The 23,423-nt window shown below is 40.3% G+C and overlaps 1 protein-coding gene across 2 annotated transcripts in view; it reads left to right on the top strand.

Moving 5' to 3' along the window:
• The window catches only part of WASHC5 (WASH complex subunit 5), a 58,218-nt gene that overhangs the window by 22,026 nt on the left and 12,769 nt on the right, over positions 1 to 23,423 (top strand). For both annotated transcript variants that reach the window (XM_059395151.1, XM_059395149.1), the window contains exons 10-23: positions 834 to 961; positions 4,002 to 4,131; positions 6,484 to 6,596; positions 7,961 to 8,127; positions 8,203 to 8,278; positions 9,495 to 9,605; positions 10,362 to 10,502; positions 11,555 to 11,635; positions 15,037 to 15,138; positions 15,875 to 16,054; positions 17,180 to 17,304; positions 19,098 to 19,260; positions 20,136 to 20,238; positions 20,325 to 20,404. In XM_059395151.1, coding sequence (XP_059251134.1) covers positions 834 to 961; positions 4,002 to 4,131; positions 6,484 to 6,596; positions 7,961 to 8,127; positions 8,203 to 8,278; positions 9,495 to 9,605; positions 10,362 to 10,502; positions 11,555 to 11,635; positions 15,037 to 15,138; positions 15,875 to 16,054; positions 17,180 to 17,304; positions 19,098 to 19,260; positions 20,136 to 20,238; positions 20,325 to 20,404 — 1,700 coding nt within the window. The remainder of the gene's footprint in view (positions 1 to 833; positions 962 to 4,001; positions 4,132 to 6,483; positions 6,597 to 7,960; positions 8,128 to 8,202; positions 8,279 to 9,494; positions 9,606 to 10,361; positions 10,503 to 11,554; positions 11,636 to 15,036; positions 15,139 to 15,874; positions 16,055 to 17,179; positions 17,305 to 19,097; positions 19,261 to 20,135; positions 20,239 to 20,324; positions 20,405 to 23,423) is intronic.

Below are 23,423 nucleotides of genomic sequence, written 5' to 3'. Positions count from 1 at the left end.
GGGAAAAGGCGCATGGGGTGAAGTCTGGAGGGATCCAGGCACAAGCTTCCAGAGGTCCTCTCCTGGTGGAGTCGCACAGGATAGGTTTAACTGAACCCCTGTCCCCACCAATGCATTGCAACAGCATGTGTAAAGTGTTGCCAATCAGGGAAGTTCTTTGGAAACTCCCATGTCCAGGGTTTTTATTTGGGGCTGATCACAGGCAGTCTCTGCCTGGCATGTATCAAAATTCCAGACTCCTAGAGGGAAAGCAGGTGGCCATGATAAAACACACTGTACAAATAGTTGGGCATAGCGGCCCACTCTTACTAGTGCTTGAGTGGTAGCATCTCCCGAAATCTGAGTTCCCAGATGTGCCAACCTTGCAAGTAAGCCTTTCTGAGGAGAGCAGTCTCAAAAAACCGAGAGCGTCCTCCCTGAATGCCAGAGAGCAATGCCTAAAGCAAAAGCAGCTGCAAACAGGACATCAGGAGGCCGGCCCACTGACGGAATGGTGTCCGAGGGCTCTGCTTGTTGGTACTGGAGTCAGTAATGAATCAATCCGAGAATGCCTGCAAAATTTGGAACGCTTTTCTGCCGCTTGTTTTCCTTCTATAATATATCATGAATGACATTCCTTGCCAGATCCAACTGTCATATTTTAAAAGTTCAGTTGCATTTACTTGTGGCATAGATACACTATATTTTTCCGTGTGTATTTGTACATGGTGTATGTTTTGCTTATTTTCATATGCTTAAAATGAAAGTGAAGGAAAGTTTTTAAGAATTCCCCCTTATGGTTCACGTTTTCTACACATTTAATAAATTAGGAACTCTTTTCTTCCCTTTTCTAGCCTGTGACCCAAACAACAAACGCCTTCGTCAAATCAAGGACCAGATTCTAACGGACTCGAGGTACAATCCCAAGATCCTCTTTCAGTTGCTGTTGGACACTGCACAGTTTGAGTTTATACTGAAAGAGGTAAAACCCTTGAATAAATAATCATCGACATCTTAGTGTTTTTATGCTTAAAACTATTTTTAAAAGGATTAGGATTCTGTAACTGCGTCTCTGGCTCAGGCTATGATTCTAGCTGTCTGCGATAGTTCTTACACTAAAAGGACAGGATTGAACATAAAACAGGCATTTAGTGCCTGTTGGGGAGACAGGGATGGGGGAAATTGTACAAGACTTGTAGGTGGCCATCTAATGAGGAATACGAACAAGTAATCTGAGAATTGCACTAATAAAAATGTAAATGCGAAGTAAGAAAAGTGCTCTAAAGGAAAGGAACATAGTTCTCAGAGGACCTAAAATCAAAGATGCTATCCCCAACTTCCCTGAGAAGAGAAGCGAGAGCTTCTGAAGGGACCCAAAAAAGGAACCTGTCAGAGTTAGCTAAGACAAAGGTTGGGAGCATTCTGGAGACCGTGCCAGAGAGGGGGCAGAATACGCCCAGGTCCTCTTGGGTAGGAAACAGCATGACCAGTTCAAGGACCAGAAAGACCAGTTGGCTAGAGGGGAGAGAATGAGAGAAAGTGGTAGGAGATGAGGTTGAAAGGTGGGCAGGAGCCAGCCCGGGCCTGGCAGGATTTCAGTCATTGTCAGAAAAGCCATGAGAACCTGCTAGAAAGGGCCTTTAAGTAGGATGGAGGATTTGCAATTAAGCAAGGTTAACTTACGGATTTTAAGGATTTCAGGTTCCCTGAAGGAGATTCTGAGGTAAGTCAGTCTTAGGGCAAAAATAACAAGCCTCTGTGGACATAATAAAAGTGGCAGATACCCAGGAATGCCTACGTTCTGGAACCAGTAACTTTGGGGGTTTGGATCAGGTGGACCCGGAACTAGCGGTGGATGTTAATGTCCATTTGGAACTGATCTTCATCTTGCCTCAGTCTGGTTAGTGGTATGCTAGATGTTTATCTTCTAGATATGCGAGGACACTGTGTTCCCCATTTAGTAGCTCAGGAAAAGTACATGCTGATTATTAACATCATGCTAATGTGTGTGCGGGGTGTTTTCAGTTTGCAGTGACTTGTCTGGGTATCATGTTTAAGATCAGAGAAATGCTACCCCTTTTTGATCTCTTTAAGAACGTTAATGTTTTCCCTCTGAATAGCAAATCATTATTGAATACTTGCTCTGTTCCCGGCTAGGTGCTAGGAATTCAAAAATGAACAAGGCATGTCCCTACCATCAAGTAGCTCTCAGTACAGTGGGGGAAGAGAGACTGATTAAGCCAAGATAAGAAACCAAGAAAGATCCAAGAGCAGGAACCAGGCATCTTACTTGTTGATCAGAGCAAACTGCAGAGGCAAGTGAGAGTCGCCCCCGAGGAATCAGTGCACTCACTCCAGTTAGGAAACTGAACCGAGCACCAGTTCCCCCAAGAGTTCTGTAGCTCAGTCTTGTTGCATGAAAATCAGGACAGGTCTGGGTCATCTGCCTGGCCAAGCCTGCATTTCTAATCATTGATCTTTTTCTGGAATCTGTTGGAATAGAACAGGCAGCTTCCTTCTGTCTGTTCTGGTAGAGGGAAAAGAAGACCAACTCATTGTGAAAGATCTTCAAAAGAGAAAGATCTGGTAGAAAGAAAGAAACCAACTACCCCAATGCAAATCAAGCAAATGAGAGATAATACATTTCAGCTTGGTTTGTTAACCTACCTTCCACCTCAACCCTTTTTCTAGAATCACCTTCTGATTCTCCTATAAACTAATTGGACCACTGTTTCTTGTAATTTTTTATATAAAGGTACATCTCCTAACCGAAGGATCATCCCCTCTCCCAAGTTCTGTCTTGCAAGATAAAACCTGTGAGTTCAACCTGTGAATTAGTGTTTGAAGGACTTCAAGCCATGTGGTCAGTGATGAAGGCCTCAGTGTTATTTTTAGTCACTGCTGCTTTGTCACCTGGCATTGATTGGTCCCAGGCATTTGAAAAGATAGGGCAGACTCTAGAAATAATTCTGACAATTCCTCATTCTGTTACTTTGCATTGCTGAATCATCCTGCCTGATCACTGAGACTCCTTTTCCTCTGGCCCCACAGAATTCCACCAGTCTTGATCCTTTCATCTGCAATGAAGTCTTCATCTTTTAAAATTCATTTTGATGCTGAAGAATGAAGAATTTCTTTTTTTTTTTTTTTTAAGATTTTATTTATTTATTTGACAGAGAGAGAGAGAGAGATCACAAGTAGTCAGAGAAGCAGGCAGAGAGGAAAGGGGGAAACAGGCTCCCCGCCCAGCAGAGAGCCCGATTCGGGGCTCAATCCCAGGACCCCGGGATCATGACCCGAGCTGAAGGCAGAGGCTTAACCCACTGAGCCACCCAGGCGCCCCAGGAATGAAGAATTTAAGAGAAAAATCAGTATACTCTCATATTTACCCCTTAGGATAAATAAATAAACTCAATAAATAAACCCCGGTACATTTGTGACATACCTTAAATATGTTTCTGAAGTTTATTTCAATGGAAAAAAAAAAAAACAACTTGAGATACACTGTTTCCTCCTCTACCCAACCCTTTATAAGATTTTAATTTTTATAAAGACATGAGTTCATAAATAGACTTACTGTATGATCACAAAGAAAGAACTTGTGTTAGTAATTTAGCTCATTCTCCACTAATCAGACAAGATAATGCTCAGCCTTCCCTGACCCCAGAAATTTTTACTTAGAGCAGTGGTCACCAAGTTTCATGTCTTTTAAAAATATTGTTTCCTGGGTCGACCCAAGACCCTCTGAACCAGAATCTTCAAGGGTGGAGTGTAGGCATCTGAGAAGTTTAAAGCCATCCAGGTGACACTCTGTTCATTTGCTCTGAGAACCACTGTCTTAGCAGTGGTCTAGCTTTGCCCCTCGATTTATACAAAGGAGAATGGCTTGAGAGATGACATCAGGGTAATGTTACTTTTAGACATATATTTTTATAATAAATTGGGTTTCATTCAGGCTTTCTTGGTAAACTGCCTAATTTAGACTTCCTCTTAAGTAATTTCTTTTCTGTCTCTTTCAACAGATGTTCAAGCAAATGCTTTCAGAAAAGCAAGCCAAATGGGAGTATTACAAGAAGGAGGGTTCCGAGCGGATGATGGAGCTTGCTGATGTCTTTTCAGGAGTGAAACCCCTAACCCGAGTGGAGAAAAATGGTAATTGCTGAAGAGGAACTATTGGTGTGCTTGAAGTGTACACAGAAATTACTGGAAAGCGGCATAGTAAAAAGTCCTTACGTTGTCATCATCGTATGCTAGGGGGTTGCTAATGAAGATCTAAAGCTTAGTTTTAGCTTCCTCTAGCTTTGTGCTCCTTTAGGCAACCTTTGTAGCCTCTCTGGACTTAAGGTTTCTTATTTTGGAAGTATGTGATTGGGTTAGAAGGGTTGTTATACTATACCTAGTCATAATTCATTCCTGACCCTCACCAGAGTATGCACCCCTGGGTGTGTTAACTTATACATTATACACCCCTGGTGTATTAACTTACATGCATTTGTGGGGAGGGACAAAAGGACCTAACTGTCCTGATCTTCTCAGGATACTTCCCTCAAGAATATTACTAACTACTAACATAGATGGTATGCAAGATTCTCAGCTTCTAATCATGTTTGCTGCTCACCCATTACCCCACCCCCCGCCCCACGGTGTGCCTGCCATCTAGTGGCAGAAGAGGGGACCTGCAGACTTTCTGAAACACTACTCTTAAAGATATTAATCATTACTTTAATGCTATTAATGATATTCCCCTTCTTTTAGGAAATTTTATCTATAGGAAAGTTATGGTCTCACTTAAATTTTTTTTTTTTAAGATTTTATTTATTTATTTGACAGAGAGAAATTACAATCACTTAAATTTTTATAGAGAGAGAAAGCTTTCAAAATTCCCCCAAACTACCATTGTGAATTTTAAGATGATAAACTTTTTAATGCTTTAACTCTGAAATTCATTTCTGATAAAGTTAATTACATAGTAGAAGAGTATAGCTTTTTTGTTTGCAAAAAGCTTAATGGTATAGCTTTTTGTTTAAAAAAACTATTATTTTTAATCAGTATGATCTTGTGATTACTATATTTGGCTTTTGTTGATTTATTTGATGCTGAATGGTAGGCCTAAAATGTATTTTCAAGTTACTTTATTATTCCTAGTGGGAAAAGTTGGCTGTGTTTTTATTCATGTGATATAAATTGGCAACATGTTTTGCAGGTCACTAGATTGTGTCTAGAAAATAAGGAACTACTTATAACCATCTAACCAGATTAGCTTTTGAGAATCAGGCATGTTCATTTTTGTTCTAATTGCTTTTAGGTTCTTCTAAATCCCAACATCCTTTCAAAGGTCTTTCAAAGATAAAGAATCATCTGCTTTATCTGGCTACATAGCATTTTTCAGTTTAGGAAATACTCCCACAAATATTTCTCGTTTGATCCTTATGAGACGGTGAAATAAACATTTGTATTCTTGTCTTACATGTAAAGAAATTGAAGCTATAAAGGTAGTCACTTGGTGAAGGTAGCAAAGGTTTAGAACCTGGATCGAGCTTGGCACCTCAGACCTAAACCCTGTGCTCTTTCTGCTAGCCCAGAGCTGTCCCTCAGTCTTACAAAAACAAAACAAAACAAAATTTAAAATTACAACTAGCATGCCTCGTATGAATCTTAAAATAACTACGAAGCCCTTAAGTGCTTTTATTAAAGTGAAATCATCCCATTCATAAAACAACAACAACAACTTCAGGGAACCAACTTGGTGGGTTAGAAAGAACAAAGCCTTTGCATCAGACCAGACCAGTGAGAAAAGCGTGGCTCTGGCATTTAGTGACAGTGTGACCCTGCCTGGGATCCGAACATCTCTGGGCATCAGCTGCCTGATCTGAGAAATGCCTTCTAATTCTTCCCTGCATAAATTGTTGTGAAGAGTCAGTGAGACAAGCTTCGAGCTTTACCTGCCACACTGAGGGTCCCCAGCGCATGTTGGTGCCCTTTCCTTTCTTTGCTGTATGAAATTGGTTTGTGAGAGCAAAGGGCACCCCCTCAGCTCTTCAGATCATCCCTCCCATTCCTGACATGTTGCCCCTCATCGTCCTCCAAGACGTGCCATCATCATTTTTGTCCCGAAGCTGCTGTCCATGTCTGTCCCCTCACCTAGAGACCAAATGTCCCTGCGCCTCTCTCTCTACCCATCCTCACTTCTCCAGAACACCCTCCCCGGGAACTCTCTATCCCAGCTCTCATTTCCTTCCTGACTCCTCCCCACTCCTGTGCCCATCGTTGCACACTTGCGTTCACTGAGCCACTGACGTAGAAAGTTCTCTCTCTTCTCCCAGGTCACATGCCCAAGGCACTCTGGTGGTTCATGTGTGGAGAATCCCTGAGGGCAATGTCAGGTACCCAGCGAGAACTCTGTGAACAAGACCTAGATCTGTAAGGGGTTCCTGAGTAGATTCCAAGCCACAGGTATAGGAATCCTGGGGTCTCAGCAGTCTCTCCTTGTTTCTGTGTTTGTAGAAAACCTGCAAGCTTGGTTCAGAGAGATCTCAAAACAGATCATGTCTTTAAATCACGATGATTCCACTGCTGCCGGCAGGAAAACGGTGCAGCTCATACAAGCTTTGGAGGAGGTAAGAAAACCCTTCTTAAAGGGGGGCGCTTGGATCATGAATCATAGATAGTTTCCAACCCACCCAGCAATCTGGTGCCGGAAATACATCTGAGAGAATATTTCATCAGAAGACAAAAAAGGCATACTCTGCTCATTGTAATATTATATCCAGTGTCCTAAAATTGGGAGAATAAGAAAGTGATCAGCATGACAAAACTGATGACCTTTCCACTTGCAGAAACATATAGTCTTGGAAAAATAATTATGAAAACAATATAGAAACCAGGGAAATTGTGGTAAGACAGCAAGAACTAAAACAAGACCACACTGTAGACACCATTTCTAAATTGGGGAAGAGTTTGGGGTGGGGGACAACAGAGGCGTACACAGCCAATAACCATAGTTGTATAATGATCATATGCCTATAAGTGATGTTTTCTTTTCTAGAAAAAAAGAAATAGTGTTTCATCTACTCAAATATTATCTACTCAAATTCAAAAAGAATTATTATATTTTCCCACTCCTGAAATTTTAATTGTATGCTTAACTAGGTTTAAAATGAAAAATAAACAAAAGGATGAGAACAGTAACCATCAGCTATTTAAAACATCATCCATACTTACTTGGAACCCTGTTCAACTGGTATAAGTATATCTCTTTAGAGACAGAAGTAATACTTTATTTGGCATACTTTCCTACAGGCTTCATTTTTTTTTTTTTTTTTTTTGAGACGTCTGTTAGTCATTGTTAATGGCAACACAAAACAGTTCTCCATTGTTAGTGCATCAGTTTCCCTAGCCGACAATTCCCCACCTGTAATGTTCCTATTTTGCTTGTTTCCTGGATCTTTTACTTTGTAGTACAACTATAAACAACTTGGTAAATGTCAGAGGCTTTTTTATCATTTGTGTTATTTTTGTCAGCAATGGCCCAGGCACCTTGAATTATATACATTACAACTTCAGGATGCTGGAGAGTCATTATTTTATTTTAAGGAATCCAACAAAAAGAACTTAATAATGTCCAAATGCCAATACCCTGGTTGTGATGTGACTTTTACTCTGTTTTTAGCAAACCTGCAAATCTTCAGAATTAAGAGGATTTTCTAATATGTGTTTATTGAGACTAAGATGAAAGATGGAAGTATCCACTCATTATGTCATATACATACACAGTAAAAAGAGTAGAACATTTTCTAATTCTAGAAACCTGTGCATTACATTATGACTTGGCTTACACATTTCTAAAATTATCATTTGAAATGAAAATTTTGCCAAGAAATTCTTAGTGAGTAGCGTGCCTTTCTTGAAGTGTTTTCAGGGAAAAATGAATACCACCAAAGCCACTTGGAATTTTCTAATTAAATGTATTTATGTGACACAGGTTCAAGAATTTCACCAGTTGGAATCAAATCTGCAAGTCTGTCAGTTTCTTGCTGATACTCGCAAGTTTCTTCACCAAATGATCCGAACCATTAACATTAAAGAAGAGGTCCTGATTACAATGCAGATCGTTGGGGACCTTTCTTTTGCTTGGCAGTTAATTGACAGGTAATGTGACCAGCCTAACATTTCCCCTTGATGAAGGCTACCATGGATTCTCCTTACCACTGATCTCTTTTACAGATTCACATCCATCATGCAAGAGAGCATAAGGGTAAACCCATCTATGGTTACTAAACTCAGAGCTACATTCCTTAAGGTAAGCAAAGAATAGTTAGATCACATTCTCAGTCACTAGGGAGGAACTGGTCCTCGTGACTACCTCATGCATGAATTCAGTTCAAGATTTTGTTCTTTTAGAGAGTCAGGTAATTTAAGTCTCTTTAAAGACTAAAAATTGTTAGCAGTTTTCCCATAAGAGCACAGTTTCAAAAGATGCCATGCATATTTGAAGTTTCAGTTAACATAAGTTGGATGTCTTACAGAATATAGTTTTTAAGTTAAAAAAATAACATTTTTAAAGTTCTACCAAGGTACTAAAAATGTGGTACTAAAAAAAATACATTTTTAAAGTTCTACCAAGGTCCTTTTTTCTCTAGATGTGAATTAAGTCCTTTTCCTTACTCATTTAAAAAATTCTTGTTGAGCATCTGCTACAAAGCAGGGTTTCCTCTAAAGATGAGGGAATAGTGGTGAACAACACAAGGAGGGCCCTTGCTCTCGAGGTGACTTCAGATCGAGATAAATGAGCAAATAATTGACTCAGTGTCTTCTGACAGAGTCACCTTATACACCAGTCCTTAGGTGCACTTTCCTATTTAAACATCTCTGTAAATGGTGATGATTTTATAATTGACAGCACATCAGAGTTCAGTTGTCAGCGTTTTCTTTCTTTCTGAGTGGTACATAAAATAATGGCACACTGTACATGCTGTGACATCTTCAATTGGATTCAGTACAGTGTTCCATCTGTCCCAGTGATTTCCATCCAAGAGCAGCTGACTTCTGTAGCACAGTAGCTCTCAAACCTGAGGGGCATCAGAATCACCTGGAAGACCTGTCACAACACAGATGGCTGGGCTTCGCCCCCAAAGTTTCTAATTAAGTAAATCTGGGGTGGGGCTCAAGGAACAGCATCTGTAACAAGTCCCCAGCTGATGTTGATGCTGATGCTGCTGGTCCGGGGACCACAGTTTGAGAACCACTGCCATAGTCGAAGACTGTTGTGTTTAAAAAACTGTATCGTTGTCATTTTATCATTACTTTTATTAACTTATTAATTAATGTCCTTAATAACTCATTATTTTTTATTAATGACAAATTAATATGGTCATTAATGACTTTAATGAAGTTCAGTGGTTGTTGCTTTCTCCTGGGTAGGACCCAAGAGCTTTGTTATATGATACTCTTTGTAGAAAGAGAAATTTCTAGGACTTTTTAAGATAGAGAAACAGATATACCTACTTTTCTTTCAGCTTGCCTCTGCCCTTGATCTTCCCCTTCTTCGAATTAATCAAGCAAATAGTCCTGATCTTCTCAGTGTGTCTCAATATTACTCTGGTGAATTGGTGTCCTATGTGAGAAAGGTAAGAAATGCATCAAAGTGATCTTATTTTATTGGCAAACTAGCTGCTATTTAAAGACAAAAAGGACTCTTGGGGCCCTAGAAAAAGTATACCCATGTTTCCTTCCTGTATTCTTGACTGCAGAAATTTGCAATATCTGAACATAAACCTATTCTTACTGGTACTATGGATATGGACGTGTGTTTTACTTCCAAAGAATTTTTACACCTTTTTTTTTTTTAAACGCTGGTAGTATTAATCCCCATTTTGTAGGTATAGAAACTGAAACAGAGATTATATTGGTTTCTACAATGTCACAGAGCTAGCTGGGAAGAGAGCCTGGTCTAGATCCAGCATATCCTACTTAGAACTTAAAGGTTTCAGAGGAATTTTGGTCCTTGTTTCAATAACTTACGGTACAGCATGGAGCCCAACAGACCTGGGTTCAGAATTTACCTGTGTCACATACTGAGTACTCTATAGCCATGCTACTAACACCTCTGATATTCAGTCTTTGAAGAGTTTATAATGTGGAAAAGATACATCTTTTTGCTCCATGTATATGAGGAGTAGCTTTATATCCTGTGAGCAGTTGATATTTGAAGGAAGGTAGCCGTGTACCTGAGAGCAGATGTTAAAATAGCTCTCAAGTCCCTTACCATCCCTTCCTGTAGACAGGCTCCTTGTACACACTGGTACTGTCTTCCTGCCGTCCTAGCATTTATCGGTTGCAAAATAAAAGATGTCAACTGTTTTTCCTTTCCTCTTTCACTAAAGGTTTTGCAGATCATTCCAGAAAGCATGTTTACTTCTCTCCTAAAGATCATAAAGCTTCAGACCCACGATATCATTGAAGTGCCGACCCGCCTGGACAAAGACAAGCTGAGGGACTACGCTCAGCTTGGCCCACGATATGAGGTGGCGTGTCCCTCTGACTTCTGTCTTTTGATATTTAAAACCCAAACCATGATGTGTCCCAGGTCCATGTCACCTCCCATAGCCCTAGGACCACCAGACCAATTCTGATTTCTTTTTTCCTACTCTCAGTGATACCTACTTGTGCCAAGTTAGTGCAGCCATACCTGTATCTGTTACTTGGTCCCAGAGTTATTTAAAGCCCCGCCAGCTTGAGTGTCCTCAGAAGAAGTGGGGCTCAACTGGTCACTTTTCTCCTGAACAGTCCTGGTGAATCAGCCCTTCTTTCTGGGGTGTAGTTTGCCAAGACTTTTCACATTCGGGTTCCCACTTTGTACATCAGATCAGTGGCTCAAAGTTACCTGGGTTCCATTAACCAATTCCATTAACCACTTTTAAGCCCACTCAGTAGTCAAGGAGCCTCAGGGTTGTTTGGTTTGTTCTTCCCAAATACCTCTGCTTTTCCTTCCCCCTGAGCTCAAGAGATGTGAGAGTGAAATCAGGGGGAAACTGACAATAGGAATTCGCTGCCATCACATTATATCCCAGTGTCAGTTTTAAATCCTCTCTGACACAACTCCAAAAATTACATCAGGAATTTGCATAGTCAAGCTTTGAATTTAGGTATTTATTCACACTCAAAAATATAGCATTGGTCTACCTTATCAATGTCCCCTTGTGTTGCTTGGGGGGAAAATGTAGAAGGCAGGAAAGGGGAGATTACCTTGTTAGGGTCTTGATGAGCCTTTTCTACGTGGAAAGGACCGTCCATCTCATGGAAACCTGTCTTCCTTTTATGTATAGGAAACTGAGGCCCAAAGAAGGGGAGGTGATTGGTCAGCATTTAAAGAACGACCTCATGTCTGCTGACCCTGTTCCCAGCATGGCTAACAGTAGTCTCTCAGTTCCATCATGGCACCTCATTTCTGACCAGGGCACATCATTTCTGAAGTCTTGGTTCATTCCTGGACTATCAGCCAGTTAATTTCACTTTCTGTAGAAATTATGGATCTTTCATCTGTAGTACTTCATTAACTTCTTTTTCTTTGTTAAAGGTTGCCAAGCTCACTCATGCTATTTCCATTTTTACTGAAGGCATCTTAATGATGAAGACAACTTTGGTTGGCATCATCAAGGTAATAGCTTTCATGCTGGTCCACGTGACTTCATAGACTCTTTCTTTGGATTACTGTGGTGGTTCTCCCATGGGGAACAGGGAATGACATGGTCCTTTTGTGTCCCTTGCTGTTTCACATTCAGCTCTTGATCTCCATGCTATTCATTTACTGATGGAGGAAGAGAGAGCATTATAATCCTGATTTTTCATCCATACCCAGGAATTACTTAAATCTAAGAAAAATCCATTTTATTGAGTTTTTGTAATAACAAAACAAAATGGTTCGATTCCCTTGACCAAACAGCTGGCTCACTCCCTCCCACCCTTCTTTCCTTTTAGTATTTTTATACTGCATCTCAGGTGCAGAGAGCTGAGATAATCCTACCCCATTGTCATGGTCTGGCCATTGTCATCACACATGCATGCAAGCTCCTCTCTTCATCTTTTCTTTCTCATCTGCATGCTCATGGTCATTCCCATCCCCAGTAGCACCCACTCTGTATGTTTGATTTCTGTCCCCAAGGAGGCGAGTATCTGCATTTTAAGCACAAGGTGTTACTTTATGTGTGTATGTGTTTGATTTCTCTACATCCTGTTGTGCCCTAAGGCCCATTCCCTTTCCAACTCTTCTCACTAGTTATTGCTTTTGGAATTTACTTACATTGCTGTGAGTTGGGCAATTAGTTACTTCTTACTGCTGCATAGAATTTCACATTCCACTTAACCATTCCCTGAGACATAGACACCCATATGGTCTGTTTTCACCCCCAACACTCCCATGATCTGAACATGTCTCTACTGTACACCATGCAAGAATTTCTCCAAAATCTGCATCCCCAGGAGTGGATCACTGAGCTTTTTTTTTTTTTTTAAAGATTTTATTTATTTATTTGGCAGAGAGAGATCACAAGTAGGCAGAGAGATAGGCAGAGAAAGAAGGGGAAGCAGGCTCCCTGCTGAGCAGAGAGCCCGATGCGGAGCTTGATCCCAGGAAGCTGAGATTATGACCTGTGCCGAAGGCAGAAGTTTTAACCCACCGAGCCACCCAGGTGCCCCAGGGTCACTGAGCTTGAAGGTGTGTTTATACTTAATTTCTCTCAATACCACCAGATTGCCTTCTGAAAGGGCTGAATTCAATTGGTTAAGCATCCGACTCTTGATCTCAGCCCAGGTCTTGATCTCAGGGTGGTGAGTTCAAGCCTTGCATTGAACTCCATGGCTGGGCATGGAGCCTACTTAAAAAAGAATAATTTTTAAAAAGGGGGGGTGTCTGCCTTCGGCTTAGATCATAATCTCGGGATCCTGGGATCAAGGCCCAAGCCAGGCTCTCTGCTCAACAGGGAGTCTCCTGCTCCCTCTGCCCCTATCCCGGCTCATGTTATCTCTCTCTCTCTAGTAAGTAAAATCTTTAAAAATAATAAATAAAAATAAAAAAGAAGTAAAACTTTAAAAAGAACAGAAATCATCTAGACATTTATCACTAGAGAATGGCTGAATATATCATGGTGCATTCCCAGTATAAGTTGTTCTGCTGCCATTCAAAAAGCATTTGCACTCGAGAGATTTCTAAAACTCTAAAACTTGAAGTGGGAGAAGCAAGTTAAAGAACAGAGTGTGTGTGTGTGTGTGTGTGTGTGTACATATTATGGTCCCATTTAGATTTTTAAAATATATATTAAGGACAATATGTAGAGAAATTAGTTGAGAAAGGTCTGGAAGATCCACATGAAAACTTAATTAACTGTTAACTTCAGAGGAAGCGACAGAAATGTGAAGGAAAGGGCTGTGGGAAGGGGGCTTTCTCTAGGCAGTGAATATGCCATAGACGGGTGAAAGTCTTAGGAAGAATTGGAAGGGTCTTTTGAGATCTTTAAATTCATGAAAACATTGAACTCTTTCTCACCAAATCTATTCTTACGAGGAGTATTTCTTTGGAAACTTCATTTTACTTCCTTTTTTTTCCCTCACTGACTATATCTAGTTAATCTGTTATTGTAAAAATAGGCACAGATACACTGAGAGCTGTAGAACCACTTCTGTAGGTTCATAGATTATTACCACCACCACCCGAGTCAAGAAGTATCATTTCCTAGCTCCTACCCCAGAATCCTCCTCACATGCCCTGAACTAATCTCGGTCTCTCCATTTAGAGTTTTATTGTCCAAAAGTAAATCTCAGGACACTGCATTTTAAGAAGATATGTTAGGGGCACCTGGGTGGCTTAGTCAGTTAAGCATCTGACTCTTACTTCAGCTCACTCAGGTCCTGATCATAGGTGGTGGGATTGAGCCCCGTGTCAGGCTCCACACTCAGCGGGGAGTCTGCTGCTTGAGGATTCACTCCCTCTGTCCCTCCCCTACTTGCACTCTCTAAAATAAATAATCTTATAAAAAATACACATACATATGTTGTATCTTTGCAGTCTTTTTGAATCATCAGGTTTCTCCTCCTTTCCTTTAACTGGTGAGGAGCCCACAGGCTTTGACCTGTTATTTTTCTAGTGTGGATTTTGCTGATTACTTAGTCATGTAGATCAGCATGTTTCTCTAGCTTTTGTATTTTGCTCAATTTTTATTGCAATTGTCATTCTTAAAGTTTAAATATAATCAAACCCAGATGGACCCATCCATTTGTCTTTATGACTTTTTAAAATAATGGTTCTTCCCTCTCTAGCTGTGTCTCTTCTCTCTGTCAAATAAATAAGTAAAATCTTAAAAAAAAAAAAGTAAAATAATGGTTCATTTTACGAATTTGAAGTACAAGAGACAAGATGCAGGGAATTCAAAGGATTGTGTTCAAACTATTTAATGTTTTATGGATTTGACAGGAGACTGTCTTTTAGGGAATAACAAATGCTTTCTCATTACAGAAAAAAGAACCAGTAAAATAGCTTATAGAGTTCGATAGCAGATTTGCAGTCCCACTCTATCTCCCTAATTACAAACGGCATTCCAAGAATGCTGAAAGAAAAGAGAATTATTAGCTCTGTCCAACTGCAGGCTTGAGTTTGCTCATGGGGATGGAGATGCCCTGAGGTAACATGGAGAAGAAAAGCAGGCACTGAATTCGAGGGTGGGTCCTTCATTCCACCCGGGGGGGGGGGGGGGGTGGTTTTTTTTAATGAAATGATTTAAAAAATGAGAGGCAATTTAAACTTTTCAGACCGCTATCTTTGGGATGTCCTGTCATAAAATTATCATGAATTTTACTGCAGTCAACTGAGTCTTAAAGAGTTACAAGGTCCATCATTCTGTCCAAGCTGCAGAAGATCAAAGGGACAGGAAAGGAGTCAAGTCGCAGTCATTGAGAAAATGGGTTGGAAAAGCTCCCTCACAGATTCTGGAAACTGTCTTTCCTTTGGATTTCTTCACGACTGAACTTTTCCTTACTGCCATGTCTTGCTTTTTGCTTTGCACGCAGGTGGATCCAAAACAGTTGCTGGAAGATGGAATAAGGAAGGAGCTGGTAAAACGCGTTGCTTTTGCTCTTCATAAGGGATTGATCTTCAACCCCCGAGCCAAGGTACCAGATGACCAAATGGATGTTCTTTCTCTCTGCCCAGCTTGCGGAATGGATGAGCACACTATTTCTAGTTATCATGAACAAGACCTTTCCTCCTAACAGATACCTAATACATGATGTTCAGTGCAATTGACCAATGTGCTTTTCGATCCCATATTGTAATCTGTTGTGTGATACAAAAGTCCTTTCCAAAAACCAGTCCTTTCCTTCACCTGTTGATCCTCAATTTTAAGAATTGAACTGATGTCTGCAGTTCAGAGTTCCCTCTTAAAGTTAAAAAAATTTGTTAACCCTACAGCATTTAGGAACTATAATGCCTGTAATTTTTTATGTTCCTTGATCTGTTAAAGAATATGCTCATTTTTCTCAGAAGGAAAAAGAAATGGGCCTAAAATTTGTATCTAGGTTACTTTTCACTGTAGTAAATTCAATTTTAACTATTTTAAGTATTTTAAGGTTTTATGTATATATTCATCAAATGATGTGAGAGAAACTGTCAACTTTCATTTTTTATATTCTTTTATATGAGGCTTCCTTCCCAAATGAAAGAAACCTCTTCTTTGCTGAATGTCTGGCATCAGTTACCACTCATCCTGGTTGAGGCAGGAAATGAGCATTTCCAAAGCTGTCTTCCACTATCTTTGTGGTCACCCAGTAGGGGGTCTCATTTAAAGTCTAATGTAGATATTAGTGGTTGACTCCTGTGTAATAGATTTGTGTTTCCCCTTTTGCACAGTCAAGTGAATTGATGCCCAAGTTGAAAGAGTTGGGGGCTACCATGGATGGATTCCATCGCTCTTTTGAGTATATACAGGATTATGTCAACATTTATGGTCTGAAGATTTGGCAGGAAGAAGTTTCTCGTATTATAAATTATAACGTGGAACAAGAGTGTAATAACTTCTTAAGAACAAAGGTATCTAATTAAATTTTGAAAATTCTGGACTATGGTTGTTGCTCTGACATTTAAAATACATGCCCCAAGGGGCACCTGTGTGGTGCAGTCAGTTAAATGTCTAACTCTTGGTTTTGGCTCAGGTTGTCATCTCAGGGTTGTGAAATCATGCTCAGCATGGAGTCTGCTTCAGATTCCCTCTCCCTTTGTCCCTCCACTCTTGTTCTCTCGTGCACTCTAAAATAAATAAATAAATCTTAAAAAATAAAATACGTGCGCCAAGCCTCAGAAATGCCAAGAAGAAAGTTGAAATAGTTATTAAAATCAGTAAGCATTAGATAGTCACAAATACCTTCAGAGTATCTTCAGGGAAGTCTAATTTTAGCCAATAGTTGACAGGGTTAAGTTTTTAATTAGGAACTCATAAGATTCATTTGGAATTTTAATAGATTAAGTATCTTCCAGCCTTATGATATTTGGGAATTTTATTATTACATCGATACATGTTAACTTAAAGACAGAAAGCCAGAAATTCCTGTCTTCTCATTTCTCAGTCACTTCGCTTGTCACAGATATTTCTTTTTTTATAAATGTTACATGTGGCATTTCTGGGAGCTATTAATGCAGTTTAAAGTTTACTCTTCAAAACCAAGGAGCATTTATTGTCACTATTTATGCAACATTATATTTGTAAAACTACGTGGAAAAAAAATAAGTTACCTTATCAAAGATGTGCAGTTGACCTTGAACAGCACAGGTTTGAACATACGGGTCCATTTACACACAGATTTTTTCTGGTAGATATAGTGTGGTACTGTAAAATATATTTTCTCTTATGATTTTCTTAACATTTTTCTCTAGCTTAAGTTATTGTACGAATCAGTATATAATACATACACAAAATATGTGCTAATTATGTTACTGATAAGGCTTTGCTGGTAAACAGTAGGCTATTAATTAGTAGCTAAGTTTTTTGTTGTTTTGTTTTGGGGGCCTTTTTTGGTTTTTGTTGTTTTTTAGTAGTTAAGTTTTAAGGGAATCAGAAGTTGCATGTGGATTTTCAACTGTGTGGGGGTCAGTGCCCTGGCCCTCGTGTTGTTCAAGGGCTAATTGTACTAAATATTTATGGTTTGGTTTGGTTTCTAGATTCAGGATTGGCAGAGTATGTACCAGTCTACACATATTCCAATACCAAAGTTTACCCCTGTGGATGAGTCCGTAACATTTATTGGTCGACTCTGCAGAGAAATCCTGAGGATCACAGACCCCAAGTAGGTATATCTGAATTTCACTGGGCCTTGAACACAGTGGACAATAGAAGTCTCTGAACATTTTCCTTAGATCACACCCATGTTCTTACCACACTTGGATCCATTCTAATGTGCTTATTAGAGTCACATTTTTTGAGACTGGGTGTTCTCCACAGTGTGCCTGAGACCCCTGTCCAAGGAAATGGAGATTAAAATAAATCTAAGGTCTGTTCAGCCACCTTTTAGTTTTGTGCTCCTCTTGCTTTCCAACTAATGTTCTACTCACTTGGGCCTGTGGACTCCCTGATATATGAAAACTTTTGATTACAAAGTGCTCATCTGTTCATGTGTAACTGTGGCACAATGTCCCATTCCAGTCACTGAGTCTTGCACTTGCCAGATCCTGAGCTTTGAAGATTACCCACACACCCATGCACTTGCACACACTTCTCAGCCTGTGGTACACATCCCTTCATTTACTCATTACAGCAGTCTCTGAGGTAGGCGTTGTTATTCTTCCCATGTTAAAGAGAAGTAACTGAGGCACAGGAAAGTCAAGTCTCTTATTCAAAGTCTGGGTCTAAGTGGTAGCCCCAGACACATACCAGCCCTCTGACTCAGGGGCCCAACTCTTAAATAGTGTGCCATCCAAGGGCAGGCCACATAGCTTTGCACACAGTAGATCACAGTGCACATACAGTCACATGGGTGAACATCTCAGAAAATGGAATTGCCATTAAGAATATTTTAGGGAGAGACTTGCACACTTCCCTCTTTATGTCTAATTTTCCACCTTTTTCTCAGTTGAGCTTCTGATGAGGCAGTCAGCACTAAGCCCAACTGAGGGAAGAGCAGGCTCCTGTTTTCTGTCTGGTGTTTCGCCCTGTGCACATGCTCAGTGAGTGGTGTGGTTGGTGGGATTACCCAGGGAAAGAGGACTTGACTTCTCTCTCTGTCCAGGAGTGAGTGCATTGTTGGATTTGTGTAAGTTGAATGTCTTTATGACATGGCTCTTCTGTACTGCCTTCAAATTCCAGCTTACTGGGTCTCTCAAAAGTTTGGCAACTTGACACTCCATATGTAAACTTCTAAAAATTCAAGCACAAGTGAGTTTTGTCTATGACTCATGGACCAAAAGGAGTAAATGATCCAAAATGTTTTATAACTCCTGCTTTCTTGATACCCAAGGGTGGGTCACTGAAGCCCTTCCAGAAGATTCTCCATCTACTGCCATTTTAAGACTCATAGGACTAAGCATTGGGATTCCAATTTTCATGTCATATTACTGATTGATTCATCAACACTGGGAGCCTCTCAAGTGACACATTCAGAATGCCAGTACTGGGTAACAGGAGCAGGACACTTCAAAGTTTAAAAGTAGGATGCAGTTCTGGAAATAATCTTGTTCTTCCATTTCCTTCCAGATGTATGCCTCTCCTCCCATGCCTCATTTCAGCAAAGAGATGTCCTGGTTCTTAACTTGGGGGCATATCATCTGGAGTTTACTAGAATTTCAAAAGCTGGGTTTCCACTCCAGATCTACCCAGTCAAACCCCAGAAATGGCATCTGGGCATATATTTTTAACCCTCTCAACAATGATTTAAGGCCCCTGTGCCAGCTTTGAAAGAATTTTGCCTTGTAATTGGGCATTCGCCGTGAGATACACTGGGTGCCTAGATACAGAGGTTATTAAACAGCTCACATAACCATCGTTCCTCATATCTGATGCCTAAATCCTGTTGTGTCGCACATTTCCTCAGGATGAACTCATTCTGAGCTGCTTTTGGATTTTGAGTATTTGTTTTTCTTTTAGAATGACCTGTCACATTGACCAGCTGAACACTTGGTATGATATGAAAACTCACCAAGAAGTAACCAGCAGTCGCCTCTTCTCAGAAATCCAGACCACCTTGGGGACTTTTGGTCTGAACGGGTTAGACAGGCTTCTGTGCTTTATGATTGTCAAGGAGCTCCAGGTGAGCCTTTCAGCTTCAGGTGCTTCCTGCCACCCTGGGAGAGATGCGAGCTCACTTAGCTTTTCTTTCATGCTTTCCTCTACCAACACCAGACACACATGCATGCTTCTTTTTAGGTACATAAGAACTGAGATAAACTAGAATTTCTTTGGCCAGCACAGTATATTTATGTGTAGACTGGTCTGGGGGAGTTTCATGTGAGGAAGTGGAGACTCTCTTCAGAACCAGCAACTCTGGGACGCCTGGGTGGCTCAGCTGGTTAAGCGGCTGCCTTCGGCTCAGGTCATGATCCCAGCGTCCTGGGATCGAGTCCCGCATCGGGCTCCTTGCTCAGCCAGGAGCCTGCTTCTCCCTCTGCCTCTGCCTGCCACTCTGTCTGCTTGTGCTCGCTCTCACTCCTCTCTCTTTCTGACAAATAAATAAATAAAATCTTTAAAAAAAAAAAAAAAAAAAGAACCAGCAACTCTTCCAAGCAGGGGATGTTTCTAACAGGAACCGGAAGTTGCTGCCTCCCTGTCATCCTTTTTTTTTTAAGATTTTTTTTATTTATTTAGTTGAGAGAGAGACAGTGAGAGAGAGCATGAGAAGCGAGAAGGTCAGAGGGAGAAGCAGACTCCCCATGGAGCTGGGAGCCCGATGCGGGACTCGATCCCGGGACTCCGGGACCGTGACCTGAGCCAAAGGCAGTTGCCCAACCAACTGAGCCACCCAGGCGCCCCCCTGTCATCCTTTATAGCATTCTGTGACTTAGGCCAGGCTGTGTCCTGTACAGCACTTTAGTTAACTGAAGTATTATTCACCGTATTCATTATATTTATTTATGTTTATACTTCTATTCATTATTATTTAGTTCCTTGCATGTCTTCTTCTTTTAGAATTTCCTCAGTATGTTTCAGAAAATTATCTTGAAAGACAGAACTGTACAGGATACTTTGAAAACCCTCATGAATGCTGTGAGCCCCCTGAAAAGCATAGTAGGTAAGTGTTCTGAAAGGGGCCTGAGACAGAGGTAATGCTAGCTTTTCCATTTTTACTAAACAGAAAATTATATTTTAACTTTTCAGCAAATTCGAATAAAATTTATTTTTCCGCCATTGCCAAAACACAGAAGATTTGGACATCTTATCTTGAGGCTATCATGAAGGTATGTTGAGAGAGGGTGAAATCAATACCATATTTTTTTAATTATTATTTTTTTTAAACTCTGTTACTCAAAGAAAGCCACACTTGTCATCAAAGCAAACATACAACACTTCAGTGTATCATTATTTCTAAATTAGTTGTCCTTTATCATCTGGAACATTCTGGAACTGTTCCTGACTGTGGTTTTTCATTGATTGGCCTGTCATTCTTCTTTCACCAAAGAGAACCATTTTGTTTTGTTTTTAAATGACTTCGGGCAAGAAGTGCTTTCACACAAAGAAATGGAAATCTTCCTTCCTCAATGGTGCTCCATCCTGATGTAACAAGTTTATTTAATGAGCTGCTCTGTGAGTGTACAGCTCTGATCTCCAAGTAGGTGCTAGAACAGGACATTTATCTTTCTCCCCTCTTGGGTCTGCATTGATGTTAGAAAGCCAAGTTCTCTGGGATGTAAGTTATCGCTACACCATGAATAGAACACTGTTGTCTTTAGAAATGAGTAAGAAAGTGAAGTGAGATTAACTTGTTGGATGGAAATCTAAGTTACTTTAGAATTTGTTCATCTGCTTTCCTGTCTTCACGCCATAGTGTCCGCTCTGGGGATCCTCTGTGTCTTCTGTGTGTCTTCCTCTCATCACATGATGATCCAAGATATTCAGCACTGCTTTGTTGAACAGTCATTAAGTGTAAAGCATCATCCTTTGCTGTGAGACACAGACTTAAAGGAAACACTCGCTGCCTCCGCAGAAAGTCTTAGTCTAGTAGGAAAGAGTAGGTTTCCTGATGGAAAACCAATTCACAGTTAAAAGCCTTACCTACCACAGGAAAAATTTAGGCTGCTGTGGGAATTTGGGGCAGTTCCAGTCTCTTGTTCCCAATTTTATTGGTTGTTCATTGAGATGGTACTGATGCTGTCTTAGCCAAATTCACAGTCTATTTCCCATAATTGCAGTGAATTTCTTTTTTTTTTTTTCTTTTTTAATTTGGGAACTTAGAGTGGGTAACACACAGAGCCTTTGACTCTGCTGGATATCCTCTTGTTATAGATGTCTGACACTCCCTTAGCCACATGATTTCCAGATACTGAGAGCTTCTCAGGCTAAATTTCTAATTGCTGGGAAGCCCTCTATAGGAAGAGTGGAGAATGACATGAGGTTGGGCCGGCCTGAGTCTCAGGTCTATGGGAGACTGAGGGAGATTAACAGGGATGCTTCGAAGAGGTTTCCCAGTGGCTCTCACAGATTTCTGAGTTGTAATTGCTGGTAATTCAGTAATAACCAAGTATTTGTCTAAGTCAGTGATCTTTACATAAAGCCCTCAAGGACAGATTTGTCTGTTTGTCTTTGGCTAATGTGGAACAGTGATGGAAATACTCTGCACTGCCTGATGGTAGCCACTAGCCGCATGTAGTTATTGAGATGTGACTTGTGGGAGTGAGAAAGTGAATTTTAACTTTTATTCACTTTAATCAGTTTACATTTAAAGAGCCACATGCGACTGTGGCTGCTGCGCTGGGCAGTGTGATTCCAGAGAAATGGAGAAAGACCAACAGTCCAAAGATCTCTCTAGAAAGGCAAATAGGTAGAATGAGTACATCACCTCCCAGGCTGCTCAGCCTCCAGAATCTTATTAATGGCCTGGAGTAAGTGAGCACGAAAGAGAAAACGTTAGTCATGGAGACTGAATATGCTTTAAAGAAGAACAAGTTAGCTTAAACTGCCCATATCTCTGCTTCCTTTCAAGGGACTCCTGGACATAGAGTATCTAGAATTAAGCAAGAAGCACATGGGCCAGACAAAAGGTTGGAAGAACATTATCGACTGGCCTGAAGTAACCCACTATCTTCTTGGCCTTGCCCTATTCCAATTTTTGAATAATAGTATTTTTCTATTAATAAAAGATTTCTTAGAGCACTTTCTGGATTTTATTTCCTTCATGTAAATAGAATAATAATCTAGTAACAACAGTGGTCAAAAGTAACACATCTGAGGTCATTTAACACTTTTAACTGTTACAGGCTCCATTTATCTAAATAAGATCTTTTCTTTGCTCTTAGAGAAGGCCGTTCTGTTTTTTTCTTTTCTCTGCTCTCAGCCACTGTGTTGTTTCTCCCTCACTTGCTAGCATCATAAAACAGTCCTCCCTCTGCTTCCTCCTCTCCCTCTTGCTAATCTTTTGGGGACAGCTTTCCTAGATAGAAAAGAAATTTACAAGCACAAAAAATTTACTTTTGACTTTATGATGCCAACAAATTGAACTTGTTGGAACAATCTGAACTCTGCCCCAGACCTGACCCAAAGATAGTTTCCTATCACTGAACAGGGGTTATAGACATCTCCAGATATCATTTATGCTCATCACTACTTGGAAATGAAGTGCTTAATCTGCCATGCTGACATACAGCTGACTTCCATTATTATCCTACATGTTTTTATTCTGTACATTTATTTTATTTTAAAGATTTTATTTTTAAGTAATCTCTACACCCAATGTGGGGCTGAAATTTATAACCCCAAGATCAAGAGTCACATGCTATACTGAGCCAGCCAAGCACCCCTATTTTGCACATTGAAAAGAATTATTCTGAGGCCGTGTCGATAGGCTTCACCAGATTCCCAAAGAGGTCCAAGGTACCAGAACAAGTTTAAGAACCCTTGGATGAGGGGTTATCATTGTTAGAAGGGCCTTTTGGAAGATTTTATAGTTTATTTTATAACCCAGGTTATATGATCTGCAATTCTGGGTGATGTGGATAGGCGTATATGCACCAAATTTTAGAGTAACAGAGTGATACGGCATCTTTTGGGACTCAAGAAAGTTCAGCTTAGGACAAATGAAGGAAGTAGGGCTTCTCATTAGCAGCTACTAAGCTTGGAAAACTTATTTCAAAAGATCATAAATTGAGCTTCAGAACAGATACCTTTAACCTGTGAATAACTGACCATTAATGTCACTTTGTAAAATATTAGACTTCAGAGATACTTGAGGTTGGCATAAAGGAGTCTATCCAGATGATCCTT

This window comes from Mustela nigripes, chromosome 3, assembly GCF_022355385.1.
Source record: "Mustela nigripes isolate SB6536 chromosome 3, MUSNIG.SB6536, whole genome shotgun sequence".
In the NCBI taxonomy this organism is placed as follows: Eukaryota; Metazoa; Chordata; class Mammalia; order Carnivora; family Mustelidae; genus Mustela; species Mustela nigripes.
The sequence above is the reverse complement of the archived record's forward strand: the minus strand, read 5'-3'. Positions and strand labels throughout refer to the sequence as shown.